The sequence below is a fragment of the Dromiciops gliroides genome, chromosome 2 (genome assembly GCF_019393635.1).
Source record: "Dromiciops gliroides isolate mDroGli1 chromosome 2, mDroGli1.pri, whole genome shotgun sequence".
NCBI lineage: Eukaryota > Metazoa > Chordata > Mammalia > Microbiotheria > Microbiotheriidae > Dromiciops > Dromiciops gliroides.
Window position 1 is genome coordinate 272237178 of NC_057862.1, and position 15064 is coordinate 272252241.

The 15064-nt window shown below is 35.3% G+C and overlaps 1 protein-coding gene across 1 annotated transcript in view; it reads left to right on the forward strand.

Annotated features, from left to right (window-relative positions):
• The window catches only part of TTC6 (tetratricopeptide repeat domain 6), a 245880-nt gene that overhangs the window by 45736 nt on the left and 185080 nt on the right, over positions 1-15064 (forward strand). Inside the window, 1 exon segment of the mRNA XM_043980656.1 lies at positions 6349-6473. Within this exon segment, the coding sequence (XP_043836591.1) occupies positions 6349-6473 (125 nt within the window).

Here is a 15064-nt window from a genome sequence, read left to right on the forward strand (position 1 = left end):
CACTCCTATGTTGAATAGCCCATTTCTCCTGGTGTGTTCTGTTGTCTAATTCAATATGTTTATTTGCTACCCATGATTATCTTATATGGGTATGAGGAATTTGATGGGAGAGAACTTGGCTGGACAAGAGTAAGCTCAATTTGCCTTCCCCTTTTGAGTGACCAGGTAATGTGCCTTTTATTCTGAAAACCTAAAAGAACATTGTACCCCTAGACTATAAATATCTGATGTGTAGCAACTAGATATAATTGCAGACCCAATACCCTTCTTGGAGTCAGGAGAGCTGAATAATTGCCTAGACATAGCTAGCTTGGATCTTGCCTGTCTCTTCCTCTGTTAAATTACTAGCAGGACAGACACAATCCTCCTCCTCCTCTTCACAGAATTGGAAATCAAAGTTTTCCCAGAGATGGGATGAGCTATATTATCTGGGGATTATATTTATCTTAAAAGAGCCCTGATCCATGGGTCACCTGATTCCTTATGCCCTGGTTTAAATCCTGTGACCCAAGTTGATGTATATTATGGAAGCACTATAAAAGTGTTCATTAATATTTTTGTTGTTTTGCCCCTTTTTTTCCTCCTGGAGATTTTACCCCCCCCCCTTTTTTAAAAAAAAAACTCATACATATTCACTATATTAGAAAATCTCTTTTGCTTAACCATTTCTTCAGTCTCTCTTTTAGTATTAATGTGAGATTTTTTCCTGTGAGGATTTCTGCCCTTCCTCTGCTTTGCAAAAAGATCTGATACTTTTGCTATTGCTTTGGGAAGAAAAGGGGAGTGCAAAGGAGTAAAATGTGTGCACAAGAGAGCTGGACTTAATCCTGATTAATTGAGTCATCTTGTCAGATTTTTTCTATTTCCTTCCTCTCTTTTTATTTCTCCATTACGCTTATTTAATTCGTTTTCATTTTATTTTAGGATAGCTACAGTTACTAGTATTACTGGTTCTACTACAGAAAGCCCCTCTTTCCTTCAATCCATTTTGAATGTCATTATCATATCACACTTCCTAAAAATACAAGTTTGTTGTGCTACTCCCCTGCTCAAGAGCCTACCATGGCTATTTCATCAAGTTATAGACTTTCGGATCTAGAAAAGAACTTAATATAACATTTTGAAGTTTATGAAGTCCTTCTTTCATAACTACCCTGTGAGGTACATAGTTTAAATATAATGATCCCCATTTTACTGATAAGGAAGCCCTAACTCTAAAAGGTAATAAGTGGCTTGCCATAATTAAACATATAGTATCAGAGTTATTATTCAAACACTGATCATTTGGGGATATCAGGATCATTGGGGATCATAGATTTATAGCTGTAATGGATTTTAGAGATAATCTAGTCGAATTCTTGTATAATCAAATCATCAAATCTTAGACTTAGAAGGGATCTCAGAAGGTATAGTCTACATTTTCATTTTACAGATGAGAAAGTTGAATGCTATAGATATTAAGTGATTTGCCCCAGGTCCCATGGAGAGGAGTCCAACTATTTCTATGCTTCCCAAGTCTATATATTCACCTTTAATCTTTCTGGTGAGTTGGCATTCCAACTATATATCAACAAGTACTTATTAAGCACCTACTATGTGTTAAACAGCACTAGAAATACAAAGAAAGGTGGGAGGAAAACCAGTTCCATATCACTCACTGCCTACTGGACTTGTCCTTATGAGCATCCTGTAGGTATCTCAAATTCAACATGTCTAAAATTTAAAAAAATGTCTATCTAAAATTAAACTCAGTGTCCTCCCCCTAAATCTAGTCATCTAGGTCAACAACCTTGGAGTAATTCTCAACTCCTCTACTCTCTCACTCTCTCTTCCTGACAATTTAGTTAGCTTCGAAGTCTTTGTCGGTTTTACATCCTTTACATTTCTCAAATCTGTCCAATCACTTCACTTACACAACCACTACCTTACTTCAGGTTTTTATCATGTCAATCCTATTATTGCAACTGACTCTTACCTAGTCTCTCTGATTCTAGGCTCTCCCCTCTCCATCTGTCCTCTACAGTTGTCAAAATAATCTTCCTAAAACACAGGTCTATTTCACTCTTCCACTCGGGATACCTCTAAGACAGCTTAGTGACACCATGAAAAAATAATAACACATCAGCTTGACATATAAAGCTGAACTCTTGTGTTTTCTTCCTCATTTCATATTACTCACTACCCTCCCATGGTAGGTTCTTGAGCAGAGGAGTAACACAACAAAGTAGTAATTTTAGGAAGTGTGATATGATAATGACATTCAGAATGGATTAAAAGAAAGGGACTTGCTGTAGTAGAACAAGTAATCCTAGTAACTGTAGTTACTAGTAGCTTATTTGACATTCCTAGAACTTGGCTTTGCAGCTTCTTCCTTCATGCATCTGCATAGTCTCTATCCTTCATATATCCAATACACTCCCTCTTCACCATCACCTCTTAGAGCTCTTAGTTTTCCCTAAAATTCAGCCCAAATTTCACTTCCAGCATATTCTTTTCACTTTCTAGCCTTTCTGGATCCTTCTAGTTGCTAATGTTCAACAAATTATCTTGTATTTACTTTTATCTGTTACATGTTGAATTCCCCCTTCCACTTATCCCCCAGTCCTGTTTAATCTTAGTGCTTTCCCTCTGAGATGATCTCCGGTTTGCCCTGTATATGTTAGCACATAACTGTTTGCAAGTTGTCTTCCCAACTCCTATGAGCTTCCCACCCTTAGCCTATGACCTTTTTGAAAGCAGGGACTTGCTTTTGCCTTTCCTTGTATCCCCTCAGCTGAGCAGAATGCCTGGCACATAATAGGCACTTAATAAATGCCAGTTGACTGACTAGATCATAAGGACTTTGAAGGCAGCAATGGTTCCTCTTTATAACCCTGGACCCTAGCATAGTTGGACATAATAGTTACTCATAAAATGCTTGCTGAATTGAATCAGTGATGAAGCTGGAATTAGACTCTACTAACTGTACTCCTTTATACTTCATCGTTTCTGACCTCATCAAGTCTGTTTTGATTAGCCTTCAGGGTCATCTATAATCTGGCCCCACTCTTTGAAGTCAAAACAGTGTAGTGCAAAAAGCAGTTGGATTAGCTTTAGGAAACCTGGGTCCAAATTCCTGTTCTTACATTACCCAGCTGTGTCATCATGGGCAAATTAGTTGTCTCTTAGAGAGACTTAGTTTCTTCACCTGTAAAATATAATAATATGTGCTTTCCCATCCTTGGATTATATCCCCCTTCCACCTTCTTCATTCTTATTTACTCACTGCTGAATGAAGTTAGGAGAAATCACAGAAACATGCTGATTGCACACTGATATTACATAAACTGGATACTTTTGGCATCGAGTTAATCCTTTCATTCTGTCCCCCCACCCAAAAATTGCTTAGCTATTTCCTTCACCACATTGACTATTCAAAACCTTTTCATCCTTCCTCAAACTTTTCCCAGCAAACCCTCCCTTAGTTGAGGACTTTAATTTATAACTTATCTGAAAAAAAAATTGAGGCCACTCCTCAAAAGCTCACTCTTCTTCCAACCTCTTCTTACATCACTCAGAATCTTCTTCCTCTATTTCCTCTTTTACTCCATCTTACTTGAAGAGATGGCCATCCTCCTTGCCAAGGCCCACCTTGGATTTGCACTTAGATCCTATCTTCTTTTGCTTTCTCCAGAAGATTACCCCCATTATGATTCCCAATTTTTCTCTAATCTTTCCTATCTAGTCCATGTCTCCTCCATCCTTAAAAAAACTCTCACTTGATCTATCATCTTTGCTAACTTATCTTATATCTCCCCTCTCCTTCTTGGCTAAACTACTAGAGAAAGCCATTTAATATATTAGGTGCCTTCATTTCCTATCCTCTCATTCCTTACAAACCCCATGCAGTTTGGCTTCTGATTTCATCATCAACTGAAATTCTGAATAATCCCTTAATTGCTAAATCTGATGGCTATTTCTCAATACTCTTCCTTTGTGACATCTCTGTAGCCTTTGACACCATTGATCTCCTAGATACTTTCTCCTCTTTAGGTTTTCATGATACCACCTGTCAGACTGCTCCTCAGTTTCCTATGCTGGATTTTCATCCAGGTCGCACTCACTAAATGTATGTATTCCCCAAGGCTCTTTCCTCTTCTCCTCCTATATTATCAAACTTGGCTCATCAGCTCCCATGGATTCAATTACGATCTCTATTCCCAGATTTATATATCAGCTCTATATGCCTTTTGGACATTCTAAACTGGATGCATCTCAAATTCAACATGTCCAAAACAGAACTCACTACTTCCTCTCCAGTTTTCCCCTCTTCCCACCATTTCTATTATTACATGGGACACTTGTCCTCTAGAACCTCTGCATCATCCTTCATTCCTCATACAACCTACATAGCCAATCTATTGTCAGATTTTGTCATCCCCCCCTTTATAACACCTGTTATACATACCCCATTTTCTCTACTCATTCAGCCACCACTCTTTTAAAAGCTCTTGTCACTTTTGTCCCATTGCAATAGTCTTCTAATTGTTCTCCCTGTCTTGGGTCTCTCTTCACTCCAATCTTACCTCCAGCTCATCTGCCAAGGTGACTTTTCTAGTGTGTAGATCTGACCACATCAGATCTCTGGCTCATTGAGCCTCAGGGACTCCATATTATATTCAGGATCAAATATAACCTCCTCTTTAGCATCTAAAGGTCTCCATGAACTGGCCCTTCCTACCTTTCCACTCTTATACTTTATTCTCTCTTTCACATATTCTTTGAATCCTACTATACTGGTCTACTTGCACTTCCTCACACAAGATATTCCATCTCACTACTCAATCAGTCAGTCAGTAAGCTTTTATTATGGTCCTACTCTGCATATGCTTTTGTACAACTATCTTCATGCTTGGAATGGTTTCTCTTCTTAATACTGACTGATATTTTTTTCTGATTTCCCTCAAGACTAGGCTAAAATCTCACCTGCAGGAGGCCTTTCCTTTCTCTCCCTCATTCAGACCCTTTCTGCTAAAATTATTTTCCACTTGTACTGGGTACATATAGTTATTTGCTTGTTGTCTCCCCTATTAGAATGTAAGTTTCTTGAGGATGGAAACCATGTTTTTGCCTTTCTTTTTATATCCCTAGCATTTAGCACAATACTTGGCAGAAACTAACTGCTTAATAAATGTTTGTTGACTGGCTGCTTCACATAGTTATTGTGAAAGGAAAGTGCTTTATAAATCTAAAAAGTACTGCATAAACATGAGTTGTTATTGTTACTTCTGCAAAGACATCATTCACTTACCCCTTTGCTACAATCTGGTCCCCAAAATGATGAGAAACAGGAAAACCTCTTCAAAATGGACTTCATCTGCATTAGTACCTAACCATACCTATGACTATAAAAAAGGCAATGTCATTACTAATGAAAGCCATATCAGACAGACAGATTACTTACTTTATCCCCTGGTAAGTAATAACCCTATAAATCATAAAAATTTGTGTTACCCAAATTTGCATTAAAGTGCTAAACATCCTGCTTTGAGATTTGAAAGAAATACTTTTACCAGTTTTTCAGAGATTTCAGAATAATTTTAAATTTTAAAGGAGTTTTTAAAGTTTTTTGTTTTTCCTCTTCAAAATATTTTTTAAGGAATATAGGTAAGGATGGATTTTTTTTGTACCTGTGATTTTATCCATGTTGGAGATCTCAGTGAGGAACTTTATCTATGCATTTAGCAACTACATTGCAACTTATAGTTTTCTAGAGGTGACAGGGGCATTGACTTATTCAGGTTCATGGATGGTGAAAGGGACAGGACTTGAACCCAGAGTTTCCTGATGTAAAGACCAGTTCTATACACCATGCCATGGTTCTTCTCCAGGGTGAAAATATGTGAATCAATATGGTTTAATGCTTTTACTTGGTAAAAGCTATGGTTATGATAGTCTAATGTGTTTCATGAGAAAGAACCCTAGACAGAGACAGGAGACCTGAATTCCTGTCCTGACTCCAAAATCATATGCTCTGTATACCGAAAGTGTGACTCTATATGACCATTGGCAAGTCATTTCAAAATGAGACCCTCATTGGGTCTTACTTTCCTCCTCTGTACAATGAGGAGGTTGGAATAATAATTTCTGAGGTCTCTTTCAGCTTTAACATTTCTGATTTTCATGATTTCAAATTCATGATTCCATAAGATTTGATAGTCTAAGAGTCTGGCTAAATATTCACTACAAAGGAAAATTTTAGTCCCCCTAAAGGTTTTGCATAAAAATGGAAATAAAATTGAAGACTGATTATGCACAGTTTTTCTCCTTTTAAAAATCATTTTCATAGCAGTCCTTTTTTTTTTTTAGGTTTCGAATTTAGAATTCTTGCAAATAACAGGAAAGACAGCTACAACATCCCCAAGAGCCAAACCAAAATGTCAAATAAGAAGATTCCATGCTGAGGCCCCACAGACTCCCAAAACAACTTCAAAGTAACTTAAATTTTAAATTCTCTATTAAGGAAAAGTCTTTTAAAAAATAGAAAATGGAGGTGCATAAGGAGCCTTCTTATAGAAAAATAAAGCAAGTCATTTAGAAACTATATACACATTAAATTGACAAGGATGCTAGGATCATTTAGAATATTTCTTGTAGAAAAGGGCTAATGATGGCTTTACCTGGCAGTTCTTCTCCAGCCCCACTACTAGCTCCGTTCTAATGTCCTAGACCTACTTCTGTTTTATCCACACATTTTACTTTGCAAAGGTAAAAGTACCCAGAGGCTATCTTACAGACTAAAGAAATAGTCATAGATTAGCAATATAATCAGCCATTGTGATGTGATTTTGCTTTGTTTTTTTAGAAACTTGGTTGTTACTATGGTAGAAAAAAGAAGTTGGCTCTGCTGCAATGTTTGGTAATTTTGTATTGTTGAGGCCTTTGTGTCTCAAAATGTCATTTCAGTATATCGTAAGCTAAAGACTTAATATAATAATAATGTAATAAGTATATATTTACATGTGTAGGCTTTGTCTTCTGCCAGTCATTTTGTGGAAACTCTGATTTACTTGGTTTTGTCAATGTGCTTTTTATGACAATGTTTATCTTAGATTCTTCTTCATTTCACTCTTTATGAGGGCTTAAAGAAGCTTTAATTATTAGCTTTTGTTGTTGCTGAGGGCCCTGAAAGGTGTACTGGATCTGGAAGAGAGCCTTTTTATGGCAGACCTAAAGTTTGTAAACGGATATTGCTCACAATTAACTAGCCGAGAGTGTATTCATGGTAAAAGAATTCCAAAGTTTATGAAACAAATTGGCATCTAAGTGACCCCATACATGCCAATGCTTATCTACATTGCTTTAGGTTCATTTAGTTAACAAGATTATATATTAAAACAAATAGTGACAGTAGACAAAGAGTATTTTTCCTTCAATAAATAGTTACTGTCAGATTATCAATGGTGCAGAAACTTCATGATAAAAAAATAAAACCACACACCTGCACTTAGTGAATTAAGTAGTGTGACCACACACAGAACTGTTTTGTGTGTATGTGTGTGTGTGTTTGTCTTAGTTTTTCAAGGAATGATAAATAGTCTATGTAAAGAGATTGTGTTGTAAAAACATATAGCTTTTCTTGGAGCATGCCAAAAATATTTGTAGAGTTTATTGATGTGCGGTACTATTTTCATTTTCAAATTAATTCAGTTCTCCCCATGCAGGAAAAGGATGAGATCTGGAGAAATGTCTTTCTTTTTTATTAGTATTCCAGATAACTGCTTCCACTTTTTCTTTAACCAAAGGAAGACTTTTGCTAGCAGAATGGGTGGATGAGAACAATTTGTTCCAATGGCTGTGGAGGGCTTAGAGCTAGGTCGGGAATCAATGATGCCAAGGTTATCCACTGCATCTCGGACCATTGAGAGTTTTCTTGACTTTTGTCCTGCCACTGGACTTCAGTGACTCAGGAAGAGAAAGTGAGACTGTCAATGTTATTCAACTCTTCCTTACTTATATCCAATTCATGTGAGTGTGAATCATCACTCTGATGTCACTGGTCCTTTTCAAAAATGAAGGACAAACAACAATAATAGCCTATTGAAATGGATAAGAAGGCATGAATCTGAAAGATATTGTGAAAAAATACAGAGAAATTCAATTAACTCTTTCAATATGAGGAATGAAAGAGAAGGAATTCTGCTAAGCTCTGAGTCTGGAGAATGAGAGTTGGAATATTATCTTCTAACAGCCCATGCTAAACATGTTAGGGTAGTTAAAGGCATTGAAACTATCCTTGAGATTTGATTGTTTCAGGTGATTAAAACTTAGGTATTGACATGACTTCCCAGTGATACAAGGGTATAAAAGAGGGTCATCCATGTGGAGTGGTGGCTTTCAGACCTGAGAGATGTCCCAAGAATAATGGATTCACAAAATCCTTTCTTGCTAACCAGAAATTTTTCTCATGAAGGCAATGTGAGTTGAGGTGAGGAGCTGCATCTACTCAAGCTATCTTATTGTCGAATATTTTTGTAGAGGCAGCTAGGTAGAATAGTGGATAAAGTGCTGGGTCTGGAGTCTGGAAGACTTGAGTTCAAATATGGCCTTAGACAGTTACTAGCTATTTGACCCTGGGCAAGTCACTTAACTTCAGTTGGCCTCATGGTAAAACAATTCCAAAGTTTATGAAAGGAATTGGCATCTAAGTGACCCTATACATGATAATGCTTACTGCAAAATGGGTTTAGTAATAGCATCTACCTCACAAGGTTGTTGTGAGGATCAAATGATATATTCATATAGCACTTAACAGTGCTTCACACATAGTATATGCTTCACAAATGCTTGTTTCCTTCTGTTCTATAGCTGAGCAAATCCTCCAAAACGGATATATACAAATATCTGCATTGGGTTTAAGACAATTCTACTGCTGAGAATAGCTAAGTCATTCATAGTTCTTTACCATACAATATTGCTGTTACTGTGTACAGTGTTCTGGTTTTTATTTACTTCACTATGCATCAGTTAATGTAAGCCTTTCCAGGTTTTTTTCTGAAATTATCCTTGTAATTCCTTATAGCACAATAATATTCCATCACCATCATATACCACAGCTTATTTAAACATTCAACAATTGATGGGCATCCCTTTGATTTCCAATTCTTAGCCACCACAAAAGAACTGAATTGCATAGTTTTTAAAATAAATTTTTAATAATTATTGCCAAATACTAGAAAAGAACTTAGATCTCTAAGGTCCTTTTAGTGTTGCCAAATTAAGTGCTTTTATTTTTTTCTGGTGCTCAACCTTGTTGAGATACAATGATCCACATACTTGACAGAGGCTCTAAAAAACCCTGGTATTTATCCATAGAGAATTTTAGGCACTTTCCTCTAGCCAATTCAACATTTTCATCAGTTTTTCTGCTTGTTTTTCCTTTTGGAATGATATCCTCAAGGTGTTCATATTTACAACTACTTTCTTCCTCAATCTCTAGAAAGTGACAAGTATCCCTATGATACCTTGGGTTAAGATCCAGCTGGACAGATAAAATAGTCATCTTTTGCTTTCATCTTTCATATTAATGTGGTAGTATCCACTCCAAGCTGCTCTGAAAATCACTTCTACCTTGGCCCAGCTCTTTATTCTGAAGAATCACTCCAACTCTTAAATTCATGCATTGGAAGTACTTTCCACCCATGTGGACCCTCCCTCTGTTTGGATGGTTCTGCCTAGAACTTACATTTAAAGAAGGTGCTCAGGGTAGCCATAGCCTCTCCAAGCCTTTAGATTTATTCTACCATACTCTTCTCCCTTGGTATCTTTGTTCCCTATTCCTTACCCTTTGGGGTTTCTTCTTGTGTTTTGTCTTCCCTCCTGAAGCCAGAGCCTGTCTTTATTTCTCCTTATATTTGTATTCCCAGTGTTTAGTAGGTGCTTGGCCCATGTCAAGTACTTAATAAATACTTATTAACAAACTCACTGAATACTAAAGACCCCTGGCTGACAATCCAGGGCATCTTGAACTCTTGGCTTGGCATATTGGTTCAGTTTTGTTCTTTTTAATCTCACTTAGAGATACAAATACAAAAGAGAAAAACAATTTCTACTACTATACAAAGAGCTTACAAGTACATAAAAACATATACAACATAAATATAAAGCTATACAAAATAGTTAAATACAAGGTAGGTGTCAGAGCACTAAAAACTGGGAGAATCAGGAAAGGTTTCATACAGAAAATGGTGCTTGAGCTGCATATTAAAGGAAGAGAGGGACTTTATGAAGCTGAGGTAAAGGAAGACATGCATGGCAGGTGTAGTAAGATGGCCAGTACAAGATTCAAATGAATGTAGATGTAAAAAGTAAAATAATTAACAAATTAAAAGAACAAGAAAAACATTACCTTTTAGGACTGAGGATAGAGAAAGAGTTGATGACTAAAAAGTGGACAGAAAGAATCTCAAAGGATAAATAGGAAAAATTATAATGACAAAATTAAAAAGTTTTTTCACAGACAAAACCAAAAAAGCTAAATATAGAGGGGAAACAATTTACTGGCATTATATCTCTGAAACAGTCTTCTTTGAAAAATATCTCATTTCCAAGATGTTTGAGGAACTGATTCCAATATATAAGCAAAGTATATGAATAGGCAGGCTTTAGAGGAAGAAATCCTAGCTATCAACAACCATGTGAAAAATATTTCAAATCATTAACAATTAATTATCAAAATAATCTGGTACTGGCTAAGAAACAGAGAAGTGGATCAGCAGAATAGAACTGGTACAAATTACACTATAGTAAATGACTATAAGTAATCTCGTATATGATAAACCCAAAGATCCAAGCTTTTGGAACAAAAACTCATTATTTGACAAAAACTGCTAGGAAAACTAGAAAACAGTATGACAGAAATTGGTTATGGACCAACATCTCACACCATGGGTACATGATTTGGGTATATCTCAAAATGGGTACATGATTTACACATAAAGGATGATACCTTAAACAAATTCAGAGAGCATGGAATCATTTATCTGTCAGATCTATGAGAAGAGGAAGAATTTAGGAGCAAAGAAGATATAGAGAGTAAAACAAAATGTAAAATAGATCATTTTAATTATATAAAATTAAAGAGCGTTTGCACAAACAAAACTAATATAACCAAGATTACAAGGGAAGCAGAAAACTGGGAAAGCATTTTTTAAATAAATATCTCTGATAAAGGCCTCATTTCTCAATTATATAGAGAACTGAGTCAAATTTATAAAAATACAAGTTATTCCTCAATTGATAAATGGTCAAAGGATATGAACAGGTGGTTTCCAGACAAAGAAATTAAAGCTATCTATAATCATATGAAAAAATGCTCTAGATCACTATTGATCAGAGAAATGCAAATTAAAACAACTTTGACACACCTATCAGAGTGGCAAATATAACAAAAAAGGAAATATTGGATGTTGGAGGGGATATGGGAAAGCTGGGATGCTAATCCACTGTTGGTGGAATTGTGAACTGATCCAACTATTCTGGATTTTATTTTATTTTATTGCAGGGCAATGGGGGTTAAGTGACTTGCCCAAGGTCACACAGCTATTAAGTGTCAAGTGTCTGAAGCTGGATTTGAACTCAGGTCCTCCTAAATCCAGTGCTGATGCTTTATCCACTGCACTACCTAGCTGCCCCCGATCCAACTATTCTGGAACTATGTTTGGACTATGCCCAAAGGGCTATAGAACTGTGCATACCCTTTGATCCAGCAATACCACTGCTAGGTTTATATTCCAAAGATATCCACAAAAGGAGAAAAAGACCTGTGTGTACAAAAATATAGCAGCACATTTTGTTGTAGCTGAGAATTGTAAATCAAAGGAATGCCCATCAATTGGGTTATGGTTAAACAAACTGTGGTATATTATGGTGATGGAATATTATTGTGCTCTAAGAAATGACAAGCAGGATGATTTCAGAAAAGCCTGGAAAGCCTTGTATGAACTGATGTATAGTGAAGTGAGTAGAATCAAAAGAACATTGTGCACAGATACAGCAATATTGTTTGATGAGGAACTATGAATGACTTAACTATTCTCAACAATACAATGATCCAAGACAATCCCAAAGGAAAATTGATGAAGCATACTATCCACCTTCAAAGAAAGAACTGATATTGATTGAACACAAACTAAAGCATATTTTAAACTTTCTTTCATTTTTAATTTTTTTGAAATTTTCTTGTACAAAATGAATAATATGGTAATGTTTTATATAACTGCACATGCATAACCCATATCTGATTGCTTACCACCTCAGGGAGGGGAAAGGAGAAGGAGGGAAGGAGGGATAAAATTTGGAACTCAAAACTATAAATAAAAATGTGTTTTTTTTAAAAAAAACATGAATCACTGACAATTAGGGAAATGAAAATTAAAGCAACTCTAGTATTCTACCTCATGTCATCAGATTAGCAAAGATGACAAAAAGGGAAAATGAAAATATATTGGAAAGACTATAGAAAAAAGTAACACATTAATCCACTGTTGGTAAGGCTGTTAATTGGTCCAACAATTCTGGAAAACAATTTGAAGTATCCTCCAAAAGACACAAAAGGGCTCAAACTCTTTGATCCAGCCATACAGTTACCAGACCTATATTCCAAAGAGATCAAAGAAATAGAGACAAGATCTAAATGTACAAAAGATACTTAACTTTTTGTGGTAGTAGCAAAGTTCTGGAAACTAATGGGTTGCCCCATAATTGAGAAATGGCTGAACAAAATACTATATATGAATTGGATGCAATATTGAGCTATAAGAAATGATAAAAGATATGGTTTCAGAGAATCCCAGGAGCACTTGTATAAACTGATACAGATCAAAATGAGAAGAAATAGTGGAATGGCTAATATAAGAACACCAACATTGTAAAGATTACAACTTTGAAATCAGACTAATGAACTCTGATCAATGTAATGACCAATGTAATAACCATGATTCTATAGGACTAATGATGAGGTGAATGAATGAAACAGTGGCCAAAATATTGAAGAAGAATTGGGGGATAATGAACAAAAGTGAAATTGATTATATTTTGATAGAAAGGAGATTATAATAATGACACTTTTGAAGTTAGGGCTGTGTTTTATAGCAGTTAAGATTCAACCTCATTTTCCTGATCCAAGGTCAAATACTCTGTTGACCTAGATACCTAAAAATGTCTCATTAGTAATATGAGAATAATTACTGAGTCATCAACTGTCTTTGTGTAGGCAAATCGCTAATTCATAAAAAGAAAAATACAAATTTTTATGAAGTTAGAAGTAAGAAAAAGATAGGCTTACATTTGAAATAACCCTATCCTCACCTATTTTGTTGTTATTGATAATGAAAAAATTTATATGCACAGAAAAAAGGATATAAACACAAGCTATAATGATATACAGGAATTTAACAGATGAAAATAAATCACCATAATGAAGAGATCAAAGAAATGTAAAAAGTTTCTTAGCAAACCATTGATTTACTTGTTTAAATGGAAAGATAGTTACCCAGGCCAACACTGGTTTAGAATTTAAAAAAAAATCTTTACTGTAAAATATTATAGATTATCAAAGTCTTTGAGCAGTATTGCCTCATAAAACAGGAACAATAAAAGAGAAAAACAAGTTTAAAGAAATTTTAGTGAAAGACACAACTAAGACTCATCCCGAGGGCATCTAAGGATGAAAATAGGATGAACAGAAGAAAAAAAATATTATCATCAAGAATAGTGGAGGCACCATACTTGGAAACTATCATAATTCTGCATGTATTTTCAAATGGTAGAAGTGTATTCAAGGGAATCAGGATGGAAAAAGTACCTGCATTGGGCTGAGTATGTATAGAAGGGTTCCCGGTTGGAAGTGACATAATTTTCTGAGAATCTTAAGGGATAAATTCACAAAGTATAGGAAGTAGGGGAAGATACAATAGTCATGACAAAAGTTGTGGACTTTATTGACCTTGGACTGAAAAAGATGACTGGGATAGCATCAGAAACTGTTGACCTATAGGCTCTTTTTCCATTCTGTAGGAAAATTATATGACATTAAATTTACACACAGAGAGCATCCTTTATTATAGCATTAGTAAAAAATAGACAGGGTTGGCAAGCAACACAGATGACTACATCTTTATCATCAGACATTTGACTAAAAGTTGTAGTGAGTGAAAGATCTTGTTGTACTCATTGTTTGTTGGTTATTTTTTAAAAAGCATTTCATTTGGTAGATCAAGATGCCTTTTTAGATGGTCTCTTCCAATATATGCACATAATCATAGCTGACAATTATATATTTTTTAAAGTTTTCAGGTTGTTTCGAATTCATTATCTCTCTTCTCACAACAATTCGAAGCTGGTACTTTAAGTGTTATTCCTATTTTTAAAGATTAGGAATGGGAGGCCTAGCTAGTAGGTGTCAGAGATAGATTTGCAACCCAGATCTCCTTGACTCTATGTCAGAGGAGTTGCCACTACACCATGGTGCTTCCATATTGTATAACTATTAAATGATGCCATTGGCCCATCTTATAGCACTTTGAAAAACAGTTAACTACAGTATAAAATATAGGGAAAAAGTATAAATGGAAATACACTTAGTTCAAAATTCCCTTTTCTTACACTATAAAAATATTGGTTATAATGATCTTATTTGCATGTATAAAATGTATCACCCTGTTTAAAACATAATTTAAACTCAGCAATTTTGTATAATTTTCATTGCTTAAAAAAAGCAACAAATAGCCTTTTAGATGATGTCTACAAAATCATTGAAAAAGAAAGTTATCTAACTTTCTGATCCCTTGGGAACGATCTAAAAAGAATAATCAGGGTGTTTTAACCAAAAGCTATACATTTAGATTGTTTTACTTTTTAGATTGCCTTGAATTAACTTCCACATAGCACTCAACTTTGCTTTAGTGGAATAAGCCCTCCTCGCTGTGATATTATGTATATTCAGTATTTTTACTGACATTTAAAATCTGATCTCCTTCATTTCTGAATCCCTTTTCACTGCAAACTATATTAGTAATATAAGTAT